This window comes from Ahaetulla prasina, chromosome 4, assembly GCF_028640845.1.
Source record: "Ahaetulla prasina isolate Xishuangbanna chromosome 4, ASM2864084v1, whole genome shotgun sequence".
In the NCBI taxonomy this organism is placed as follows: Eukaryota; Metazoa; Chordata; class Lepidosauria; order Squamata; family Colubridae; genus Ahaetulla; species Ahaetulla prasina.
The window spans coordinates 45,032,560-45,059,429 of record NC_080542.1 but is presented as its reverse complement, the minus strand read 5'-3'; the positions used below and the strand labels follow the sequence as shown (position 1 = coordinate 45,059,429).

Sequence of the window (26,870 nt, the reverse complement as noted above, 5' to 3'; positions counted from 1 at the left end):
ACCCCACTCTGGGGCCAGCCAGAGGTCGTATTTACTGGTTCTCCGAACTGCTCAAAATTTCCACTACCAGTTCTCCAGAACCTGTCAGAACCTGCTGGATTTCACCCCTGGCGTGTTTCCTCTGAAATGTTTAGCCAGATCTCAAGAGGTTTCTGAGGATTCTATGATACAGTCTTGTTTACACTTCCATATAACTTAAGCATAAGATGAGAGATTCGCAGCATTAACATTCTCAATAAATTCAAATTTCTTATTGAATTTTTAGAATTCTCTTGTTACTGTCTCTTGTTATTGTGAATGCATTCAGAAACTTATTGTTTGGATATAGTTTATATTTTCCATGATTAGTCATTAATAAGCTTATTAATTGATGTTTCATTTTAAACATAGTCTTCTATTTTTTATTACTTCTTATTCTATAAGAAAAGAAAATAATAATATCTAAAATAGTAAATGGTAATCAAGCAAAACCAAAAAAGCTAAAGAAAAAACATTATTAAGATAATTATATACAATTCTTAAACTACAAATTAAATCCTAAACAAATGCATTAATATTTATACAATTTCCCATAATGTCAGAAATTCACATACCGAAAGTGTAGACTTGTATTCCAGAGTTTTAGGTCAGGTACCTAGAATCTTGCCAATGCAGATAAATCTAAAGTTATTCATACTTTGATATAGTCTAAATTTTTGGACTGTAATTTCACATCAGACAACATTAACTCTTATTTCTATTCCAAAACCTTATTTGCCACATCATGAATATTAAATCAAAATGATTCCAAGGTAAAATAGTCTCAAAATAATCTCTGTTGCAAAACTGTTTAAAAGTCATGTAAATTAATGATCATCAATTCAGTTTGTGGTACAGAATTCCATAATCTATAAAGTATTAAAAGTCTCAATATCATGACTTTTAATGGGGTGAAATTGTGCATCACAGGGCACTAATTTTTAAATCAAGGCACTTAAAGTGAGCTAATTTACAGAATGTGTCCAAAAATCCAGGACCTATGACTCCAGAAGGAATGAAAATTGGAAAAGTTGGGGCTGCTTCAATGCTACTGGCTGCAGCTGTGCTGTTTATTTGCTGTTGTAATCACATGATACTCATTTTCAACATTCCATGGTATGGGTAGTCTTTGAATTATGACTACAACTGAGTCCAAAATTTCTATTGCTAAATAAGATAGTTAAGTGAGTTTTGCCCCATTTTATGACTGCAGTTGTTAAGTTAGTAACATCGTTAAGTGAATCCGGTTTCTCCATTGACTTTGTTTGCAAAAGAGGATCATATGACCCTGGGACACTACAATTGCCATAACTATGAGCCACTTGCCAAGCATCCAAATTCTGGGGATGCTCTCCCAACATGTGCTGCACTTCCATGGGCCTCCTCTGATATGTTTTCCCCATGTGACTTTCCTTATCCACTCAGCATTTCTTTTATATCCCCGCACACATCTTCTCCAACCTGAGTGGCATTTCTGGTGCGCCACCATACACTCTTCCCAATCTGTGCTGCTTCCTTTCCTGAGAGGCACAGTACCCCTTATGCACCCCATGCACCTCCCTAACCCACGCCCCCTCCTATATACCTTCTTCAACACATGAAACACCTCTTGAGCACTCACAGACCGTTCTTGATTCATGTTGCCTGACCTGCACAGTACCTCTTGCACAGTCCCAAGCATTCCCAAGCACTCTTCCCAATCCACACAACTGTCTATACATCATCTTGAATTGCTGTGTCACTCCTGACACACCGTTGCAATCTCATTCCATTCTTCTGGATTTCTGCCACGCACTATCCCCATGCACACTACTTGACTTACATGGCACTTCTCACAAAACCTCATGTACTCTCCCTGACTTGCCCTCTCCTGCATACTTTACCCAGCCTGTACAGCACATCTCAGGTCACCCTTCCTTACCTATGTGGCCTATTCACACACCTTTCTCCACCTGTACAGTATTTCTGATGCATATCCCACACACCTTTCCCAACCCATGTGGCACTCATGCATCCCCATGTACTATTCCTTATCTACACCACTCACTTCCTCACCCACTTTGCATCAGGCTTACTTACCTGCTGCCCTTGGACTTACAACTACCTGTCGGCTTCCACACTGACTTTCTCCCTGTAAGCAGAGTAGAGTAGAAATAGAACAGAACAGAACAGAATAGAATAGGATTCTTTATCAGCCAAGTGTGAGTGGACACACAAGGAATTTGTCTCCAGTGCATAAACTCTCAAGCAACAAGTAATAAATCATGATCATAATAATCCTAAAATAAATTCATCATAAATCATAACATACAACACTTAGTGATAGTCATAGGATACTAAATAAGGAATTAACATAAATCATACTAGGATAGAAGGATAGGATTTATAGGATGGATGGATGGATGGATGGATGGATGGATGGATGGATGGATGGATGGAAGGAAGGAAGGAAGGGCATATAAAACATTTGCTAGACCAATTCTTGAGTACAGCTCGCCTGTCTGGAACCCATACCACATTTCTGATATCAATACAATCGAACGTGTCCAGAAATATTTTACAAGAAGAGTTCTCCACTCCTCTGAAAACAACAAAATATCTTATCCCACCAGATTTGAAATCCCAGGTTTAGAAAACTTAGAACTCCATTGCCTTCGACAAGACCTAAGTTTAACTCATAGAATCATCTATTATAATGTCCTTCCTGTTAAAGACTACTTCAGCTTCAATTGCAATAATACAAGAGCAACCAATAGATTTAAACTTAATGTTAACCGCTTCAATCTAGATTGCAGAAAATAAGACTTCTGTAACAGAATTATCAGTGCTTGGAACACACTATCTGACTCTGTGATCTCTTCTCATAATCCCAAAAGCTTTAACCAAAAACTGTCTACTATTGACCTCACCCCATTCCTAAGAGGACTATAAGGGGCATGCATAAGAGCACAAATGTGCCTACCGTTCCTGTCCTATTGTTTTTCTTATATATATATATGCTTATACTTCCTTATATTACCTCATATATATATTTATATACTATATAATAATTTTGTGTGATGCTTATGTATATTGTTGTGACAAAATAAATAAATAAATAAATAAATAAATGGAAGATTTCTGATGTTCCCTATCAGCTTTCCACAAGGAAATTCAATGGAAAAACTGGCAGGAAGTTGCTCCTCTACTACTGCTTTTTTGCCCACCTATAATCAATCTGTTACTCTGTTTCTTTGTGCAAATGGTCATGTAGAGCTGCTATTTAGGACATTTTGTCTGATTATTGAAGAATATTATTGTAATAGATTCAAGAGAAGGGTCAAGATAACTCCACAGAATCATTTCCTGCTTAGTAATAGATAGAATTTCTCTATGAGTACAGTTTTTAGTGTGTTTCTCAATCTCAGCAATTTTAAGATGGATGGACTTCAACTCCTCAACCAGGAGTTGAAGTTCACCCAGAGCTGAGGTTGAGAAACAAAGGTCTTTCAGGCAACAACCTAAGACAGAACAAACAAACAACTGGATAGCTCTATTTTTCTTTCAACTAAAAAGGTGACAGATTTTTTTTTTATTTATTGAATTTATATTGCCACCTATTCTCCCATAGCAACTCAAGGTGATATACAGATTATAAAACCACATTTAAAACAATAAAAATTAACAAAAAGAATCAAATAAATTAATATAGTACAATATAACAACCCCACCTCCCATCCACCCCATCCCAGCGACAGCAATTCACACGATTTAATGGGCTTGATCCCACTCTGGGTTCCCCAGGCTCGCTGGCAGAACCAGGTCTTCAGCGCCTTCCAGAAAAGTATTAGAGTGGGGGCCATTCTAATCTCTGGGGGAATGATGTTCCAGAGAAAGGGAGCCACATGGAGAAGGCCCTTCTTCTGGGTCCCACCAGGTGTATCTCCCTCAGGGATAGGACCTGTATCATTCCCTGTCTCCCTGTTCTGATGTGTCAGGTATACGTGACTGCCAAGAGATGGTCCCTCAGATATCCTGGTCCCAAGCTATGAAGGGCTTTAAAGGTGACAACCAGCACCTTGAATTGCACCTGGAAGCAAATTGGCAATCAATGCTGCTCTTGGAGGAGAGGTGATACATATGTACCCCGAGGTCTGCACAAAACCATGAGGGCCGCTACATTTTGCACCAACTGGAGTTTCTGGATGCTCTTCAAGGCAGCCCCAAGTAGAGCACATTGCAATAGTCAAGACGGGAAGTGACTAGGGCAGTGGTAGTCAACCTGGTCCCTACTGCCCACTAGTGGGCGTTCAGCTTTCATGGTGGGCGATAGTGGTTTTGTCCGATACTGAAATACTTTCCTTTTTTTAAATTTAATTGACTTTTAAAAAAAAAATCATAGCATTATTTAAAAACATTTTCGTTGGGTTTTCATAAAATTCCCCGTGACAATTTACATTTCTGAAAATATACTATTTGTATCGCCTGTGCATAGGTTTAGTTCACGTTATGTAAGTGTTATAGTGCAACTGCAAACAAAAGAGCCTCATCCCAGAATAGCTCGCGCATCTCCCCCCACATCACCCAGCTGTAACAGACAAGCAGAGCTGGTAGCCGGCACCCAATCCACGATGCATGATCCACGATCCAAACCCAATCCACGATGCGTGAGAAGCATGCACAGACGATGATACACAGTGCATTACTGTGGAACCACCCACTGGTGGTTCCATTACTAACAGATACAAAAGTGGGCGGTAGGTATAAAAAGATTGACTACCCCTGGACTAGAGCATGAGTGACTGTGAGTAGGGACTGCTGATCCAGGAGAGGGCATAACTGTCGCACAACTCACATTGTGCAAAGGCCTTCTGGCCACGATCGCCAACCGCTCTTTGAGCAGGAGTCGTGAGTCCAGGAAATCCCCTAGGTTATGCACAGGGTCTGTTTGGGGTAGTGCCACTCCATCCAATACCAAAGGTGGCAATTCTTGGGCCAACGAACCCCAAACCCAGAGCCACTCGGTCTTACAAGGGTTTAGTTTCAACCCGTTTCTCCCCATCCAACCCCTAACAACCTCCAGGCACTGAGAAAGGGAGGACACAGCATCACTTAACTCACCATGGGCCAAGACATTCAGCTGAGTATCATAAGCATAGTGTTGATACATCAGTCCATGGTGACGGATGATCTCACCCAGCAGCTTCATATAAATGTTGAACAGGAGCGGAGAAAGTACTGAGCCTTGTGGAACCCCGTAAAGGGCTGGATCTCTCCTCTCCTATCAACACTGACTGAGAGCTGCTACAGAGGAAGGAAATGAACTAGGATAGCACAAGACCTTCTACTTCCATCCCCCGAAGCCACCCCAGGAGAATACCATGGCCGATGGTATCAAAAGTTGCCGAGAGAACAAGTAGAGTAAGGATGGATGCAGTAACCCATCCCGCTCCTGCCAGAGATCATCCAAAAGTGCGACCAATGCCATTTCTGTACCAAACCCAGGCCTGAATCCTGATTGGTAGGGGTCGAGATAATCTGTTTCATCCAGAAACCTCTGCAGCTGCTGCTTGACAACCTTCTCAACAACCTTCTCCAAAAAGGAAAGATTGGAGACAGGTCGGAAATTATCCAACTGGGTGGAGTCCAGCGATGGCTTCTTAAGAAATGGGTGGGCCACAACCTTCTTAAAGTGCTGGGGCACTGCCCCCCCTTCTGTAGGGAAGCATTAATCACCAAAATCCACCCACCTGTCACCTCCTGGGAAGCTTTCACAAGCCAAGAGGGACATGGGTCTAAAACATAGGTGCTTATTCACATATTCCCTAGGATCCTATCCACTTCCTCGGGAGCAACTGGGTCAAACTATTCCCAGATAACAGGGTGAGAACCTGCCTCAGGGCTTCCACCAAATAAGCAACCACACCGGCATCTAATTGGGAATGCAGTCGAGTGATTTTGTCATCCATAAAATCTGCAAATTCCTCAGTGTGTCCAGTAATATGATTTCAAAATGCAAAAATTTTCTTCTAGCTGGCTGGAAATTTGGGGAACTGTAATCTAATGTATTCCAAGAATAGCAAATTGGGGAAGTCTAAGATATACCTTAGTAAACTAGAGCTACATGAACCATAATACTAAATAGAGAATATTTTATACAGATAGTCCTTAACTTAAAACCATAACTGGGACCAGAATTTCTATTTATCAAGCATTCAATTTTTGATCCCATGACCGTGTGAAAGCTGTGGTTGTTGTTAAGTACAAGGACAGGTTGTGACTTTTTTTCACTGTAGTTCTAATTTTAAATGGTGGCTAAATGAATGGTTTTAAGTCGAAGACTACCTATGATGCTATTTTTCAAATTGCACCTTGGAGAAATTCATTATTCTCTGGAAAATATTCAAAAGATCATTTGTATTTCTCATCACATTTATCCTAAAGATAATTTACAAACCACAATAAACTTTGTGCCTTGTTCTAGAGCAGGGAGGAAATTGTTTTCCTCCAGTTGTTGACAAAATGCTTCCTCATCCTAGGTAATATGGAAATTATCATTAAGGCTAATATGTAACTCCATCTGTTGCTGCTATGTATTCTTAATTCAGGAATGAAAATGATGGGAAAAAATGGGTTGAAATATTTTTCTATCCTCATTTCTCTGCCACATTGCATTCTCTATCAAACATATATGCCATCGATAGCAGAATGAAGAAAAAGCTGCTAAAAAGCTTGAAAACTACTGAAAGACAAAACCTTAATAAAAAAAGATTGTTGCCTTACTTTTCATTAAAGATGTTTGAGTTATGTTGGTCTAATGTCGAATGCTTCTTTTGTAAAACTTAATTAACTAGCAATGCTGTGTTTTAACTTTTTTTTTTTACTAAAATTTCCTTCATTTAGGATTGTTTTCTGAATATCTAATCATCCTATATGAAGGAGGACTTGGGGGTTTGTTATATAGATTGAAATCAGCTCGAGCTCAGTATTCTAATAAAATTTAACTCTGGGCAAAATTATAAATGCCAGGTGCCAGTGTGCACATTAACCAAAAATAAGATCTTTCATTCTTCATCTTCTACTACTTGCCCCTCCCAACTTTCCCCATCCCACAGTTTACTTTTCTGAAAGTGTCAAGTCTGGCTTTATCAGACTTATTACAATAACACTCAGTGACCTTTCCCTGTTAGTTAGGAAAGTCTGAAATGGTATGAATAACCCCAAGAACGGGCTGAAAAACAAAGTAGAATAGAGAAGAGGAAAAGGAATGTCCCAGAGGAGGGAAAGTTAAGCAAGTTAACTATAAAACTCTCTAAAATGCTGCCAAGAAGAAAGGAGCTTGAAATTATGGTGCACCTGCTCTATTACCTGTGGTTATTTCTAGTCTGCTTGTATGTGTATTTTGGCGGCTGTGATGTCAAGAGAAAGAGGCGTGGCAACTTTGGAGGCAGGTAGATAAAGGATTCAAACTAAACAGGATTCCCCAGTTCTGAGAGTGGAGCAACAGTGGAACCACAAGTCACCAGAGTCAGGTAAGCTTGTTTATCTCTCCCTCTCTTTTCTAACTCCTTTTGCTTCTGTTTTTCCTTCTTAGATCTGGATTTAGGAAAGGGCAGATTGAGGATAAGGGGGGGGGGAGGTTACCAGTGAACTGAAAGACATGCAGCCTGACCGTATTATTCACTGAGGATAAAATCCACAATCTTGCCCCAGTTTTGAGTATGTGCAGATAGCATTGTGGTTCAAACCTAATATCTGTAATGTAAGATTTTGAAAGCTTTTGTACCTGAATTTGTTTTATTTTTTCTTTTGTTTTCTCACATTCCTTTCATATCTGATTTTCCTTCTTTTTCTCTGGATTTTTCTTTTAAAAAGTTGTTTTTATAAATATATACATAAACCCGCATAGAGTTTTAAACCTACTTTTGTAACTTCCTATCTCCTCAAAAAAATCTTACTCTTCCTACTATTTTTTTCCTTTTAAGATTGCAGTCTTCCTTTCCTGTTCATATTTCTGGAACAAAGATGAAAACAGGAGGAGTGGGACAAAGGAAAATGACAGGGAAACTGATTACTATTCAATAATCTCAGTTTCAGCATACTGTTAGTTTAGTTTGGAAAATTGTACTAGGACAAGAGATAGGAAAATATGTGGATCATAATGGCACATTACATGAGCATAATTTCCAGAATTGTTATATCTGAGCCTACCGACAAAGCCTTTTAAATATTGATAGAGCACACTCAATCAATAAATATGCATGAACAATCATGTTAACCTGAGTACTAATTGCTATAAAAAACTCTATAGCTTTTAACTTTTTGGTGAATTTAAAAGACAATTGTAAGATACCCTGAATCATGTTTAGAAGGGGACCCTACAAATTGTAAATTAATAAATTCCTATCCCCATTCTTGTTCCAGCCCTTTAGCTTTTTATTTCTCAATCTTGGCAACTTGAGGATGTGTGGATTTCCAGTTCCACAAATCCTGGGCTAAGAAGCTGAGAAACACTGCTTTAGATGTAAGGACGACAACTTCCCAAAATCTAAGCTTACTTTAAGGAAGGTTGGGTAGATGAATGCCTGATTTGAAGATATAGAGCCTTTTTTATACAGTATTGTTAGATTGCAGAGTCAGAATCCTTTAGTTCACTCCCCAAAAGAGGCTCTTGTCCAAATATAGAATTCCAGGAAACATCGTTCTATACTTCTATTGTTCCTTGTAACTGAAATTCAAAAATAGTCAAATAGTATAGCTTTAACCATGAATGTGTGTGCCTGTTACACTGAAAACATATAGTGTTTGGATATATTAACAGAATTAACAGAATCTGAAAAGATAGTGTGGATTGCTTATTATGCTCTGAGTCATAAAATGGAATTACCTGTAATGCAATTCCAAATCAATATTTGTATTTCTGCAGATCGAGGATTTTACAAAAGAAAAAAAGTATTGTTAAACAGTGGAGTAATTCCTTACCATTCAAGTGCAAACCACTGCACTTTCAGTGTGACTTCAGGTTTCTATGTTGACATAATAAGGTGTATCTGTCTTCAGTTTGTTGCCAGGTTCTTCACAATAATCTGGGTAATCTAGGATGCTACAGCCTTTTAGTGCTACAAATCATACCTCCTTTTTTTTTTTTGCCCTTTTTGCCCTTTTTTATTTTATTTAAAAAATATGTGGGTTCTGATGGGAGTACAACATTGTGTGCCCTTATTCTATATCCACTCATATAAGAATCATGGACCATCACTATCTAAGGAAAAATTGGAAGGAGCCAGATTGTCCTTCTTGGCACTTTTTCAACATGCCCACTTGCTCTAAATTGTTACACTCACTTTTAAAATATTCAGTTATCTAACTATTAAATAGAAAATGAAAAGAGGCAGGTGTTAAGCTCAAAAACATGTGGCTCTCTTACTAATTTTCCACTGGTTGATTAGAGCCCTTCTACAAACAGGAATAACACTGCTTCTTGACTGATGCTACCTTTGTTTTTTCCTAATGCCGCTGTGGGACTTCTAGTGGTCTTCACATGCTGTGATTAACTTCAGAAATTAACTGTTTCTGCTGTAGGTCCTGAAAAACTAAAAAAAAAAATATTAAAATAGACCTATGGTACAGCATTTCTTCCAAAACTATAGAATGGTGGATATAGTCATTCTTTGGCAACAACTGCTTTTAGGCTCCTGTTTGCCAGTGTAGCCACTCTGAAGGTTTCCATACAGTGGGTGTGGGGTCTCTATTTTGTTTTTTATTTTTGTCCTTTTTTGAATAGCAGACAAGAGAAAAACAAGAATGGGGGCAGTTTGTTACCTAATTGATGTTTTTAGCACTCTGTTGCCCAGCCAGAGATACACATGCTAGCTCAATGGGAAAAAGATAAGAAAACTTTTTTAAAAAATAGTTTTTGATATTTTGTTTGTATATAATGCTTCATCCTTTGGGATAAGGCTTCACGGTTTCATCAGCAAGTTTGTAATCTCTGGCAAACTCCACTTTGTTTACAGTTTTTCTAGACATTTAGGCAGTATGCCTCACATAAAAGTAAATAACAATTAAGAAACATTATTCAAAGTTTATAGTTGCATGCATTGAATATGCTACATAAGTTACAAAACCAATTATACTCTGAGATGGCACTGAAGAAATAAGATACTAAAGCCCAGAAATAAAAGTCCAAGCACAGTTGATATGGGACTTCCTAGTGGAAGAGTCTCCACTGGAATCATCTGGTTCACCATTAAATAGATTGGAACATTTTTATTTCAAGAATTATATTTACATCCTGCCTTTCCTCCAGGAATTCAGGGTGGGGTAACTAACACTCTCATCTCCATTTTTTGGGCGACTGTATTCTTATGCAGCAGGTTAGACTAAGAGAAAATGATAAAGAGTTGCCTAAAATCACTCAGTGTCTGAAGGTGGATATAAGTCTGGGTCTCTCCCTCGGTCCTGGCATAGATAAGTCCATACTGACTGTGTGCCATGTTTCCCTAAGTTATCCAGCAACTTCAGGAAGAAAAAGCTGTCTTGTTAGCAATATTAAAATAAAATCCCCCCCCCATCCTACTAGATATTTGTTCCTAAGACTACAGTATAAGTAGAGAAAAGTCATCTTGTCTTATGTTGTAGGCATTCAGTGGTTTAGGCTAGCCCTCTAGATAGGTAGATAAGTAGATAGGTAGGCATTCAAATCCATAAACCATCCATTTATTTCTTTCAGCAAAAAAGTGTATAATCTTTCAGAATTTTTTTTGGTTTTGTTTTCTCTAAACAGGTCAGTTTTGCCATTTCTGACATTTTCTCAATCCATTCACCTACTTTGGGAATTTAATTATTTTTACATCATTGTGAATACAATAATGTTGCGGTTACCATAGACAAAATCAATATAACATGAGTCTTTTCTAATTCATTGTCCATAAGTCCAAGTATAACCAATTTCAATTTCTTTGCAATATTAATCTTTAAAATCCTTTACATCATTGTGTGGATTTGTATCCAACATTTCTCAGCTTTCTTACAAATCCACTATGCATGATAAAAAGTTCCTTCATGCTTTTCACATTTCCAAAACTGGTTTGAAATACATTTGCACAACTTTTGTACGTTCTCTGTTGTCATATACCAACACATCATTTTATTAAAAAGTTCTCTTAAATGAGGACACAATGTAAATTCAATACTAGTTACCCACATTTTCTCCCAAATGTCTATCCAACTATGCAAATGAAAACCATTGAAAACGATGTCCTTCTGCAATCATTTGCTTTCTTGACTTCATCTGAGTCCTGGGTTTTTTTTCCCAGTGGGAAGAGAATTAAGCGGCTCAGGGGACTTCTAGTATAATCTTTGACTCAATGGTGGTGCTGCCAGCTCCAATCTAGGGGCTGCCAGTTGGCCGTTGGCCAATGTTAGAAGGACATGACTTGTTGGCCTTGGAGAGAAACAGAATGTTCTGTTAATACAAATCCAGGTAGAACCCAACTCTTGCCATCAAGTTTAATTAGTGAAGACAGAGCACAGAGCGAGTGACTTGTAGTGTTTGAGGGCTGCCTGACAAAGGGATCCCTTCTTTGTGAAACTTTCCTGAGTAGACGACCTCTGCCATGGCCTTGTAGGCTGTCTCTCATTTCTGGAGCCATGATAGAGCAGGGTTAAACTTTAAACATATTAACTGGCTCCTTAACTTGGAAGAATATCTGGATTCTTCACTGGAGTTAAAAAGAACAGCATATGCCACCCTGTAAAAATATTATTAGGATTAGACCTACTGTATAATATATGTTAATTTCCCCCCATTGTTTAAAACATTTTAGAAACAGCAATGGTCAAACTTAATTGCTAATGTGGTAGAAGGGAAAATAGAAAGGCGAGTGATCATGTTAAATACAAGTACATTTAATTAATTCTAAATTGAATCAAATACAGTTTTTGTTATGTCTCACAATTGCTTTTGGGAATGAAGCTCCCAGCATTCTATTTATTCTGTCGGAAAATCCCATACACTGGTAAAAGCTCTATTCCCGTGTTTCACACAAACACTCACTGACACATACAGACACACACCTTCCCCCTCACTCTCACACATACTGTCACACACTCTCATTTTTTTCTCTCTCACACACAGTCATACAAATACATTAAATTTATTGGAAATGTTAATAATAAGAACTAATATAAACCAAAATAGAATAGAAGAAAAGAAAAGAAAAAGTGCAAAAAGAAAAACAAAAGAAAATGTAAAGAAATGGCTTCTGATCTTTTTTACAGCAGTTATAAGTGCAATTATAAAATTTTCTTCTTATTCTATGGTTGCAACATAACTCTCTTCTTTCTATAATCTATCCTATCTAATCATCAAATCGTAAGTTCATTTTTACTTATGCAAAAACTCCATATGGAGTTTCCAGTCATTAACGAATGTAGATATTGCCTTTTCTCTAATCAAATATGTCAATTTAGTCACTTCAGCATATTTTGTCAACTTCACGAACTATTTCTTCATTGTAGGTATTGCCAAATCATTCCATCTTTAGGCATACAATAATCTTGCTGCACTTTTATATAAAAACAGTGTTCCATGATTCTTTTCTAATTGTTTATCCCTCGGTACCAGGAGGAAATGTTTTAGTTTCAATTGATGTTAATCTTTAAAATCCTCTGAATCTCTATATGTGTTTGCACTCAAAATGTTCTAGCTTTTTGACAAATCTACAAAGCATTTCTTATTCATATTTCCAAGATAAACTTCAAGTACCTTATACATTCTAGATATATTTTTGATATCATGTATCAACATAATAATTTATAAAAATTATCTTTAAGATTATATTTGTACATAATGTAAATTTCAATCATTTCAATCACATTTTCCTATTGTTCCATTTGTATATTATAAGCAAAGTTTCAGCCTATTTTATCATACACTCTTTAACCTGTTCTTGTTTCAAATTTCACTAAAAGTTTATATATTTTAACTATTACATGTTCATCTTTTGTTCACAATTCCATTTAAAATTCTGTCTTACATTAGTCAATATAATGAATTTTGTTTACTTTATTCTTTTTACTACAGTGTTTTTAATCCAAGCAGCTGGAGGAAAATTCTGGGAGTAGAACTCCATCCATCTTAAAATGGCTGGGGTTGAAAATTAGTGGCCTACTCTGGAATGTAAATCTACTTTGCAGACAATACTGGTTTAAAGTAATAACAGTCTGGCTTTCCGTATCTATACTGTATGTAGCAGGAGTAAAATGCTCCTGGTTCAGATCGGACGGCGGGTGGTTTGGAGAACCAGTAGCAAAAATTCCTGCCCCCCTCATCCCCAGCTGAGCTGTGCGATCATCAGAGGGTTTTTTTTTTTACTTTTAAAAGCATTTTTTCTTTGGCCGCAAAAAAATGCTTTAAATTTTTTTTAAAAAAGCCTCTGATGATCACACGGCTCAGCTGGGATCGTCAGAACCGTTTAAAAGCATTTTTTTAACAACTGCTTCAGCTGAAGAGGCTGTAAAAAATGCTTTTAAAGGGTTCTGGTGATCAGGCAACTCAGCTGAGATCATCAGAACCCTTTAAAACAGGGGTCTCCAACCTTGGCAACTTTAAGACTTGTGGACTTCAACTCCCAGAATTCCTTTGCTGGCTCAGGAATTCTGGGAGTTGAAGTCCACAAATCTTAAAGTTGCCAAGGTTGGAGACCCCTGCTTTAAAAGCTTTTAAAAGGCTCCTCTGGCGATCCCAGCTGAGTTGCCTGATCATCAGAGGCTTTTAAAAGCATTTTTTAACAACCTCTTCAGCTGAGTGAGTAATACTGCTTTAAAATTATTTATAAATGCATGTAGAGAGACAGTGTTCTTTTAGATCAACAATATTTATATCAAAAAATGGATTCTGCTATAGAATTCTGAGTCTTGATGTCTTTTTGCTTACTTATATACAACACTGTTTCAATGCTTTAAATTGGTATTGAAGGGTTTTCTGTCATTGTCACATTGGACATTAATTATTTTGCTCTAGACATTCTATGAATTTTGAATCAGATCTTAAAATTCAGTTTTCCCTCTAATGTCACTCATTCTGTCTCTGTTTCTTTGTCTCAATTTTTCTCTCTGCTAGCTCGATCAAAATATCTGTAAAAAGGCTAGAACTTTTTGTATCCTCTCACTAAGTAGAAGCCTTGTTTTTTAATTCAGATAATTGAGTTTGCTGTGTGACGTGACCATGGCTTTGATTTTACATCCATGTTCTCCATTAACTTTGCTTGTTGCAAGCTAGCTGGGAAGCATAGAAATGACTATCACATGATTATCACTGAGAAGATGTGATGGCTGTAAAAGCAGGCCAATTGCAAAGCATTCGAATGGTGATCATGGGACCCTCCAATAGTTATAAATGCAAGGCTTAGTAACATTTTTTTTAATACATTCAAATTTGGTCACTAAACAAGGCAGTCAACAAGGAAGGACAACTTGCATAGATGAAGAAGTGAAAGTGAGAATGCTGGAAACAGAAACATTGTTTTCTCTTAGGCATAAATCTCTGCTGATAGTAGGTTATAGTAGGATAGCCTACTAAATATATTCTAAAAGATATCAATTTTTCGGCAACAATAATCTAGTGGCACCTTAAGTTTTTTAAAAAAAATATCCATAAAGCATCACTTGTCTGGAGTGTCATGGAAGGAGGAAAATTGCAAATGGCAAAAGGAAAGTTCAAAAACAGAATTACACATAAATGTGGCTACTGCTAAAATGGTAACTGAGAGACTTATTAGACTTCTGAGTTGGTTAACATGTATAATATGATTTAAAAATATGCAAGTGGATATTAAAGGCTGTGGAAGGACAATGTTGCCCTTTCAGACTTCAAAGTGTATTTGCCCATTTTTTAAGACAGGAATGAGGAACCATCAGCTACTGGGCTTTCTATTTTCACTGTAAGTGTTTTACCAAGGTTCTGAACTGTTTTCTACATTTATATTATTTAATAAATAAATGCAATTTTATTATTATCCTCTATACTTTTTACACCATCAAAAACTTTTATAATTTTGAAATATCAGATTGGTCCTCTAAATTTTGGTATTCAAAATTAACACTTTGGAAATGAGGCTGCTTATTATGCTAGGGAAGTAACACAAGCAGCCTTATCAGCAAACCAGATCCTTGTCCTTTTAGTTAGTTTATAATCTAGTTACACAATCCATGAAAAAATTTTAAATCTTGATTTTTCTATCTTCCATGCCCCGCCCAAGCCATTAATTTCTCTGCCATGTCAGATACATAGGGGCTATATCTCTAATCCAAATTAAAATAAAATAACAATCATTTTAAAGCAATATAGCAATAATATAAAGAGACCTAATAGTAGAAATGAGGGTTAAAAACAGCCCATGCCATGTGTTTTAATGTCTAAATACTACATTAAAGTGTCAGATCATTTTGGCCTGAAAAAAGATGGAAGGATAGAGTGATATGGATTTCAAGGGCAGCTTATTCCACAGGGAAGTAGCTGCTATTGAGACCTGGTTTGGGAGCATCTCTCTTCGATCTCTCAAGAAGGGAGACATCATGGATTGAACAAGACTGCTAGATTCCCTCTTAACAAGATTATTCCCTTGGGTAGTTTGGATCCAAGTCATAATGAGTTCCTATATTATTGATAATTACAAACACATTGAACTGTAGCAGAAACAAATTGGCTATCTATGATAGCTTGCAATCCCTACTTTTTATTTCACTTCAAAATGTACTGGCACTGCATATGATTGTTCCAAATAATTTTTAGTTTTACTTATGCTTGAATATTATAAAAGATGTGGACTAATGTCTTTAGACCTTGAGGCAGGTGACCTGAAAATGTAACATAATAAATGAATGATTAATCATTAGAATCAATTATCAACTTAATTTTTCAAGCTAAAATTTTAAATAGCTACCTCCTGCAGGCTTTTTAACACATTCCACATCTGGAATGTTCCTGTGGATACGGATATAATATGTCTGATCCACAGCATCAGATATATATTCTTGTATGTTAGTGGCCTTTTTAATTACTGTGTTCTGAATATACATTTGTTCTTCGTGGGTTTAGACAAAAGAATGTGAACATTTTTTCTTCTAAAATGTGGGAAACCTTGGACCAGTAGAATCTTGTAGCTCAACATATTCACAGGTTTGTTTAGGAAGCACAGTGCTATATACTAAGAAAAAAGGTTTTTTTAAAGATGTAATGTTATTTAGATGACAGGTAGCTTTGTGTTGATAGGATTAGTTTATGGAAGTCCCTTTGAAAATAAAATCAGCTGGAAAAAAAATAGAATACCTCTTTGAAAATATAATGATCAAAATGAGATGAAACTGTATGTGAAATTTTTCAGTCTCTCCAGGAAAAAAAAAAACCTTTATGAAAAGAATTATCTCTCAGAAGTCTGGTAAAACAGAATTTTGGGGAAATTTGATTCAGAGATCATTTGATTTGGAGGGAGGGGGAATCACTCTATTACTGAATGTTTCGTAATGTATAAATTGTCCCCATTGAATTTAAGTATTGTGTTGAGTTACAGCATGGAAGTAAAGGAATTTTATATATCAGTGGTTGATTTCCACACAGGTATGAATAATACCTTCTACAAAATAAAGTCCAATGTCTCTCCTATAGGTTACCTGCTAGCATATGAGATAAAATAGCAGCCCAACACTCATGTAAAGCAAAAATAATACTGTCTCCAAAAATAGTAAAACTATCAAAAGTCAATCTTCTAAGTTGTTAACTTACCAAAAGAGGAGGCAGAATGGGAAGAAAGAATGAATCTTGCTCTCTTTCTTAGATTCATGGGGAATAGCTATTCTGCACTATATGCCTGACCATTGGTCATATCAACCATACCTGATGGGAGCTAGGTAAAGGTAAAGGTTCCCCTCGCACATATGTGCTAGTCGTTGCCAACGGTGCTCAACTCCGTTTCAAAGCCGAAGAGCCAGTGCTGTCCGAAGACGTCTCTGTGGTCATGTGGCCAGCATGACTCAACGCCAAAAGAGCATGGAACGCTGTTACCTTCCCACCAAAGGTGGTCCCTATTTTTTCTACTTGCATTTTTACATGCTTTCGAAACTGCTAGGTTGGCAAAAGCTGGGACAAGTAACAGGAGCTCACCCCATTACACGGCAGCACTGGGAATTCAAACCACTGAGCTGCCAACCTTTTGATCAACAAGCTCAACGTCCTAGCCCCTAAGCCACCGCGTCCCACCTGATGGGAGCTATTACTATCCAATAAAGCTGGAGGCTGCCTGCCAGCTTGGGGAACATAACACATTTCATGATATAGAGCCGGAAAGGGGAACCATGTGTTAAGAAGCTAAAGTTTATTGGCCAAGGGGGATGGTAATGTCAATCATGGGAACTGAGTCCCTTCTTTTTTTTGAGAGATAGTTTGTTTTCAGTAAAAAAATTGATGTAATTAAATCTGCTGTTGTTTAGTACATTTACAGTAATGCTGATTTTTAAAAAAATAAATAAACGAAAATTACTGAGAAGTGATAATTTGCTGTCCAATATTTATTGCATGACTTATTTGATGATTATACCAATCAAATATAGACCAGGGATTGCCCAACTTTGGTATAGTACCCTAAGCAAAAAGACTGGAGGACTTTTTGCTTAGAGTACTGTATACTTCAAAAGAACAAGGCTTAAAATAAAAAAAGCTGTAAATAGACAAGAACCAAGTAATGAAACATGAATGTTGGATGAAACTACATTAGATGTATGTAGGACGGCATCTACTGAGGAAATGAAAGTCATATCTAAGAAACAGAAAAAAAAGGTGCTGAAGCCAGCAGTTTTTTTCTTTCTTTCTCTCCAGCATGTTTTACCCTACATGATGATTATGCTGTGATTGCACCCTCTATCTAATCACTAGAACTTTGATCGTCTTTACTCTCTCTATTTCCTGCCCTCTGTGGGCTGGTTTTAAGCCTCTTGTGATATAATTTTCTTTTGGGATAGGTGAAAGGGCAACTAATGTGCTGGGCTCAGCTTTGCTGCCAAGTTCAGATCCAATCATCAGGATCCTCATGAAATTACTTACTCTTAGACGTCAGTGGCTAATGACTTGCGTGCAGCTTTTTTATACAGTTTGTTGGCAGGAACCAATGTGCTTTGCTGGCAAATATGAAGTGGTAGGAAAATTCTTTGTGGGAATTACAGTTAAGTGTGCTGAAAAAAGCTTTATAAACTCTACCATCCTCATAATGTTTCCCAGTATCCCACAAACAGGAACCATAATTAAATTAATTTTAGCACAGATCATATATCAATATTTTTGTCAGAGTAATATATATTAGCTTGCAAATGCATAGTTCTGCAGAAATGCATATCTTGCCAAGCTTTTCTATTTGATGTAGAATGAATAATTTAGTAGGTTGGCTTATGCATCCCAAGTACAAGAAGATAAAGATAGTTCTGGCAAATTCCACGAGTGTTTTTCTAGAGTTGAGTTTTTCTAGAGTTGAGCTATCAAAATGTTTCCCATTTTGGTCATCTTCTCCTCCTTTTCCAAGAGATTTTTCTGTGATGGGAATCGATTTTTATAGTGGTCAACCAAATAAATAAATAAATGATTGCCATTGTTATTCAGCTATTCACTTTTAGAGTCATACCATTTTGGCTTTTCCACCATTAAAAATCTAGCTGATCACTAAGATCATCAGGGTAGGTCTATGCACTGAGATTACTAGTCTTGATTCTTTTGTATCTTGATCAAAATCTTGGTTTACGGTTGCTGTGTTATCAGTATATTCTTGAAAACCAAACTGCCTTTGGAACACTTTGATGGCATTATATTGGATTTAGAATTATTCCCTCTAAATGTCCTAAAATAAATTCCTTATCTTTGCTAGTTGTTTTTGAATCTTTCATTAAAATCAACCATAGGTAGAAACAAGAAGTACTGGAAATGAAAAGGGAGAATGCATAAGTATCCTACTAGGAACTTCTGAGTAGACTTTCATAGTATTGCGTTGTTACCTTGCAGAACTATGCAGAATATAACACTTATGCTCTGTCATATAAATTATTTGAACTGATTTATTTTGGCGTTATCAATGCTATGCCAAGTCTACAGAACTTGTGATTAAAAAGGTAGACTATGAAATAGGAATATTTCAAATTTAAATCTTGTTTATGGCATTTAACTCCTTATGTCGTGTTTGGTACTTCAGTCCTATTTTAATTACATAAATATTGATCTATGACTAAGCACAGTTAATGGTTTTTCCAAGTCTTGATCTGAGGTTATATGAGTCATCTACAATGTAAGACTGATATATTGTAGAAGGAATAAGCAGAATAAGCCTTAAGTACATTGCCTTGCTTCATCCTTTCTCTTCTCGTCTTCCTCTTTTTTAGAAGAGAAAGGATGAAGCAGGACAATATATTTAAGACTTCCTCTGCTTTCTTCTTCTGCACTAATCTACATTACAGATGACTCCATATCTGGTCTGGAGTTCAGCTGAAAGATCTGGAGAACAGATTTCAAAAGTTGAATTTCTTCTGTCCGGTAATTCTATCCAGCAGATATTTCAAAACTGCCTTTGTTTAGGAATTCTGCACAAACATAAGATGGAAGAAGCTGCTCTTCTTCAGCACAAATATTTGGCATCTTTTGTTATTTGCGTGTTGTGGTTTCAGCTAATTATTGGGTCAAACAGTAACATTGGTTCTTATAATGTAGCCATAGGCCATAAGGGTTACTGTGTCACTATGACTGGGTTTGAACAACACAATAAGAAAAAAGAAGGGATTAGAGTTACTGTAATAATATACCCAGTCACTCAGTTCAGTGCAAATCTAAAATGAGATAGTAGAGTCCTTCAGATAATTATCTGAGTTGAGGGAAAGTGACTTTCAGCAAACTTCTCTACATACTTACTTTCAGGCAGAACACAATCGTTGTTTTCTTTCACCTCTCTTTTATTCAAGCCTATAACATGTTACTTACTTTATGTTACTTGTCCCAGCTTCTGGTAACCTAGCAGTTCGAAAGCACGTAAAAAATGCAAGTAGAAAAATAGGGACTACCTTTGGTGGGAAGGTAACAGCGTTCTGTGTGCCTTTGGCGTTTATTCATGCTGGTCACATGACCACGGAGACGTCTTTGGACAGCGCTGGCTCTTCGGCTTTGAAACAGAGATGAGCACCACCCCCTAGAGTCGGGAGTGACTGGCACATATGTGCGAGGGGAACCTTTACCTTTACCTTTATAACATGAAAACAAAACATTTGACATAAAAATGATTTAAATCCTTCAAAATACACATAGTCAACCCTGAGTAAAATTTATAATGAAAAAATATGTTAATTTTCAGCATAAAGATATGGGGAAAGCTGTGCAAATTAAAGATTTCAAGAAAATGTGTCTCTGACTCTCAAGAATTGGGAAATGTGAATACTGATGGACAGGAAGATTCCATATGTTCAGTAGAGTCCTTTTTCTTTTTTTATTTGAAACTGTTCTCATTGAACAAGGGCATGGATTAGATTGTTGCCTATAAGGTTGGAGATTGTATAACTAGTGGATTTAGGAGTAGCAGATGTTGAGGACAAAAAAGAATAGGCTCAGCATCATTTTCTGGATTGAAATTGGAATACACCAAAACCGATGTAACTTTCACAGCATATTTTTTTGCTTACATGGATTTTTTTACATAGTGGGAAATGAGGAGCTAAATGGCGCACACACACACACACACACACAGAGGGATGAAATGCTCCTGGTTTGGACTGGCTTGCCCGATCCGGTAGCGATGGCGGCTGCTGGTTTGGAGAACCGGTGGCAAAAATCCCTGGCCCCATCCCCCTGCCTCTGCTGAGACGCACCATCAGCAGAGGGTTTTTTTTACTTTTAAAAGCAGTTTTTCTTCAGCCGGAAACATGCCTTTAAAAGTAAAAAAAGCCTTTGAGGATCCCGCTGCTCAGCTGAGATCGGCAGAGCCTTTAAACTCTTTAAAAAAAAGTTTTAAAAGGTTCCTCTGGCGATCTCACCTGAGTTCCTCATCAGCAGAACCTTAAAAAACATGTTTTTTAAGAAAAAAAGAAAACCTTTTAAGAGATTCTAAGGCACTTACCTAATTACTGATCTAACGCATGGCTTTCCCAGCCCGAGAGGAGCAGTTTCTGCAGGGAGACAGAATCAGTTGCTAGCTAATCTATTTCCTCAGTGAGCAACTAGGAAATAGCTGCTTTGCTGGCTGAGGAACTCTGGGAATTGAAGTCCACAAACCTTAAAGTTACTAAGGTTAGAGACCCCTGATCTAAAAAATATAAATAAAATAAAATAATAAAATAAAATATTTGTGCAGCTTTCTGAGATTTGGTGTGTTTCTGTAGTGTTTCACTCTAACTACACAAACACACAAAATCTCACAAATCTGTATGGCATTTTGTGTGTGTGTGTGTGTGTGTGTGTGTCAGTTGTGGTGTGTGTGTGTAAAGTGTGAAAGTTGGTTTTTGAGCTTTTTGTGGCTGTGTGAGGTTCCTGCTTGTTGCAAGGGCCATTTTGGGTAAAGTGCAGCTGCTTTTACATTGTGTGTGTGTCAGTTGTGGTGTGCTGTGTGTGTGTAAAGTGTGAAACATGGTTTTTGGTACCATTTATTGTTTTGTATACTTTATTATTTTTATTATTTATTGTTATTGGCCACATCCACCCACTCATCTGACCACCAAACCACGCCCACAATTTAAGCCACGCCCACAGAACCAGTAGGGAAAATTTTTAGATTTCACGCCTGTATGTATGTATGTGTATGTATGCATGTATGTATGTACGTATATGTGTGTGTGTGTGTGTGTGTGTGTGTGTGTGTGTGTAGGTCTTTGGTTATTCGGGTTTTCTCCCGCGTAAAATTGGAAGTGTCTTGGCGATGTTTCGACGAAGTCTCATTCGTCATCTTCAGGCTTCAGCTTCGTGCTTCTGGGAGCAATGTGTGATCGCAGCTGTTTCTTCCTTTTTAACTGCTAGTGGGGGTTTGAACTGATTGGGTGGGAGCTTGGCTGTGCTCTGATTGGATGGGGTTTTTTTAATGCTCTGATTGGCTGGGGGTGTCAAGCGTCGCCAAACGTCGCCAAGACACTTCCAATTTTACGCGGGAGAAAACCCAAATAACCAAAGACCTACATACAAACACCCGCGAAAACCTCAGAAATATATATATATATATATATATATATATATCCTGCATCACAGCCATCTGCTCAGGACATCACATCACAGAACTCCAGAGGCTTCAACACCAAAGCTCAGGACATTACAACACAACCTACCACCCAGGATGTTACAGCACAAGACTCAGGAGGTCACATTCCCAGAACTCAGGACATTTCCAGGAAGCCCATTACCACTACAGGAGGTCACATTCCAGAACTCAGGATGTTTCCACACAGCCCATTAACCAGGTCGTTACAACACAAAAGACCAATGGGCACACAACTAGGACCATACCCATACAGGATGCTATGAAACAGCTGACTAATCTGCAAACACCCACTCCATCTACCAATCAAGATGCAACCACACAGCCAACCAACCCACTTACAGCAACATTCCCCACCTCCCCACCAGTATTTATAGAGAGACGGCAGCTCCAACCACGCTTTGCTCGCACAAGCACGAAGCCAAAAGCACCAGCCTGAAGATGATGAGTGAGACCTTGTTGAAATGTCACCAAGATATTCTCAATCTTACATGGGAAAAGACCTGAATATGCCAAGACTTACACACACACACACACACACACACACACACACACACACACACACACACACATGTTTTTGTAGATTTTCACGGGTATAGATATACAAGTCTTGGCGTATTCAGGTCTTTTCCCGTGTAAGGTTGAGAGTAACTTGGCGATGTTTCGATGAGGTCCTACTCGTCATCTTCAGGCTGGTGCTTACAGCTTTGTGCTTCTGCAAGCAAAGCGTGGTCGGAGCTGCTGTCTCTCTATAAATACTGGTGGGGAGGTGTGGAGTGCTGGCTTTGTTGCTGTAAGCAGGTCGCCAAGATACTGTCAACCTTGCATGGGAAAAGACCTGAATACGCCACGACTTGCATGTGTGTGTGTGTGTGTGTTTGTAGGTTTTCACGGGTATAGGTATGTAGGTCTTCACATATTCGGGTCTCAACCTTACACGGGAAAACACCCGAAAATGCCAAGACCTACATATATATATATCTTCAGGCTGGTGTCTCACTCATCATCTTCAGGCTGGTGAAGATGATGAGTGAGACCTCGTCAAAACATCGCCAAGATACTCTCAACCTTACATGGGAAAAGGCCCGAAAATGCCAAGACCTACATAAAAATTGGAAGTGTCTTGGCGACGTTTCGACGAAGTCTCATTCGTCATCTTCAGGCTTCAGCTTCGTGCTTCTGGGAGCAATGTGTGATTGCAGCTGTTTCTTCCTTTTTAACTGCTAGTGGGGTTTTGAACTGATTGGGTGGGAGCTTGCCACACAGGAAAGAAAAACTTGACAACTTCCTCACACACCTCAATAGCCTACACCCCAAAATACAGTTCACCATGGAAACAGAAGTTAACAACCAACTTCCCTTCCTAGATGTCTTAGTCTACAAGAAACCCAATGGCTCCCTAGGACACAACATCTACCAGAAGAAAACACACACAAACCGCTATCTGCACACACTCTCACACCACCACCCAGCACAGATCAACTCCGTAGCCAAGACACTCATCTCTAGAACAAAATGGCTGATGAACAACACCTAAAACCGAACTACACACTCTCACTAACGTACTAACATCCAATGGATTCCATAGAAATAAGATTACCAAACTAATCCAAAAAGAACCCCCCACTAAAACCCAAGACAGAGAACAAGAAAACGGCACAGTCCTCCTCTCATATATAAAAGGCACCACAGACAGAATCAGCAAGATCCTCCACAAACATAACATCAAGACAGCATTCTGCACAAACCAAAAAATATCCACCATCCTAAGAAACCCCAAAGACAAAATTGAGTTAGAAAATCAATGAGTATATGAAATCCCATGCACCGCCTGCCCCACCACATACATTGGACAAACCAACAGAAGAATAAGTGCACGCATTGAAGAACACAAGAACTCAGTCAAAAAAGAGGAACCAACTTCTTCCCTGGTCCAACAGCTTAAAGCCACAGGACACGATATTGACCTTAAAAAGACCAGTACTATCGCCAAAACTGAACACTTTAACAACAGAATAATCAGAGAAGCCATCGAGATAGAAAAACGCCACACAGCATGAACAAACGAGATGATACCTCCCGCCTACCAGCCATTTGGAAACCCGCCCTTATTGACAAACAAGTTCCTAACATGAGGAATGACACCAGACCTAAACTCACGAGGTCCACACAGGATGTCACCCCCACACATCCACCCAGAAAGCAGACCCAAACCCACACTGATCATGAAGCACGACCAGAAGCCAGACTGCAGCTGCAACATTAGCCATTTCAAACCCCTCCAATCCATACAGACTGACACCCACTATGAAGATGTAGCACGACCACAAACACAAAGCCAAACAACAGCAATGCAGCTCACCAGCTCAAATCAGACTAATCTGAGCACAACCAAGCCCCCACCCAAACAGGACACACCCCCAGCCAATCAGAGCACAAAAAACCCCATCCAATCAGAGCACAGCCAAGCTCCTACCCAATCAGTTCAAACCCCCACTAGCAGTTAAAAAGGAAGAAACAGCTGCAATCACACATTGCTCCCAGAATCACGAAGCTGAAGCCTGAAGATGACAAATGAGACTTCGTCGAAACGTCACTAAGACACTTCCAATTTTACGCGGGAGAAAACCCTAATAACCAAAGACCTACATCTATCTATCTATCTATCTATCTATCTATCTATCTATCTATCTATCTATCTATCTATCTCCTCCCCATAGATATCGATATGTGCTGAAAATACACACACACACACACATTCACACACACACACACTAACACACAGAGTCTTCTAGTTATAATACTGGAATAGCCTAGCAACCTTTCATTAATATTGGATTCGAGAATGCTATGTTTACCCTATTGAGTGTGCAAATTGCCTTGGATTCTGTTTTATTATTATTTTTATCACTGTTCATATTCCGCAGTAATCAGACATATTGCATTTGGCCACTCAGCATCTGAAGACTAAAATGTCCTAATGTTAATTAGATTTTTTTAAAAATATATATATATAATATAAATTTCATGAACAAGAACTCTTTTCCAACCACGCGCCTACTTGTTCCAAATATATTGGACAATAACTCCCAGAATTCTAACCAACCTGCCTGCTGCAGATCTGATGTAAGATCTAAGCTACAACCTGTTGATCATTTAGCCTTGTTCCAGAATGATATTAATATTTGCTCACTTGCCTTTGGGCTCATGCCAAAAGGCCAGTACATATTTTCCCATTTCTTCCTCATAGCATTTAGTGTGAGAAATGCCCTATGTTGTAGAAAGAAAACAAGGAAGTAAATAAAGATAACAAAAGCAGTGTGAGTTCAGTTGTGAGTTTCATGCATGAATTTCCTATTCAAAATTTCCAATTCTGGACAGTCTGCTTCTCTCCTTAACAGACAAATTGCCTATGTAAGTGTAAAGTTGCCCCAAAATCGCTAATTTTAATTAGCAACAGTTAATATATGGGAGCCTTTTTCTTTGCACAAAGTAGGTATTCTACTATTGCTTTAAAATCTTTCTTGACTCAGCAACCACTCAGAGTTATAAGTAGCAACCAGCATGAATCCCTAGTAATGCTTTCTTGGGACACATCAGGGGTGAAATCCAGCAGGTTCTGACTGATTCAGGAGAACCGGTAGCGGAAATTTTGAGCAGTTCGGAGAACCGGCAAATACCACCTTTGGCTGGCCCCAGAGTGGGATGGGAATGGAGATTTTGCAGTATCCTTCCCCTGCCGTGCCCACCAAGCCATGCCCACCAAGCCACACTTACAGAACCAGTAGTAAAAAAATTTGGATTTCACCACTGGGACACATGTTTTCTTCAATCCATGTAGGAGAAAAGGTTTTAAAGCAATTTTTAAAACTGAAAACTTTACAGGGTTTGCTAGAATGTCACTTTCATAAGATTCACTCTTCAGTCTGGGGAATAGAAGATTTTGAGTGTTCAACATTTTCTGAAAGCATTTGAGATCAGTAAATGGTAAGGATTTGATGCAAAATTGCTAGTCAGTTCTAAAGTATAGTGTGAGTTATTAGGAAATAGTGGAGAGAGAACAGAAGAAAGGCTTGCTAAATATTATTTAGTGAATTTTTGGTTGAGGTGACTTTGATTGGGTCTAGTTTACTCAGGCTAGTTTAGTTCAGTTTTGATAAGTATTCCCTGGATATGATTTTGTTTTACATAATGTCCAGTTCATAGATTACATAAACAGTCATAGCTATTTATTTTTATAAATATCTCTTTGTGATCTAGATGTTCTGTGACATTCATACATTTCATTAAACTATAATATGATGTGTTTAATTATATCCAAGAATAATGTGGATTCAATCATATCCTTAAATGTATGTTTAGTGTTATGTCAGTCTACAATGAATTAGGTATTGTCCCACCATCTAAAATCTTATGAGATTTTGTGTAAGATTGTAAAAAAAAAAAAGTCAGATGCGGATGATATCATGCGATTTTGAATTTGTTTCATTTTTCATTATTTAGTTTTATAATGTTGTGGGCACTATTTCTGGACATCGATGGATATCCTGGGGCTGACAGTCACTATGATAGTGATCCCTGAATTAGATGGCGTGAATGTTTCCAGTATTC

General features: G+C 38.0%; 1 protein-coding gene across 3 annotated transcripts in view; it reads left to right on the top strand.

The window, feature by feature from the left end:
* Nucleotides 1-7,444: 7,444 nt before the first annotated feature.
* Nucleotides 7,445-26,870, top strand: part of GRB7 (growth factor receptor bound protein 7) — a 68,832-nt gene continuing 49,406 nt past the window's right edge. Inside the window, exon 1 of one of the 3 annotated variants that reach the window (XM_058182950.1) lies at nucleotides 7,445-7,529. Coding sequence is in view for 1 of the 3 variants with exons in the window: in XM_058182948.1 (XP_058038931.1) it covers nucleotides 19,492-19,567 (76 nt within the window). In the remaining 2 variants the exon portion in view is untranslated. Of the gene's footprint in view, nucleotides 7,530-19,450; nucleotides 19,568-26,870 lie in introns of those variants that run through there. The other 2 variants (XR_009155067.1, XM_058182948.1) reach the window with 2 other exon arrangements.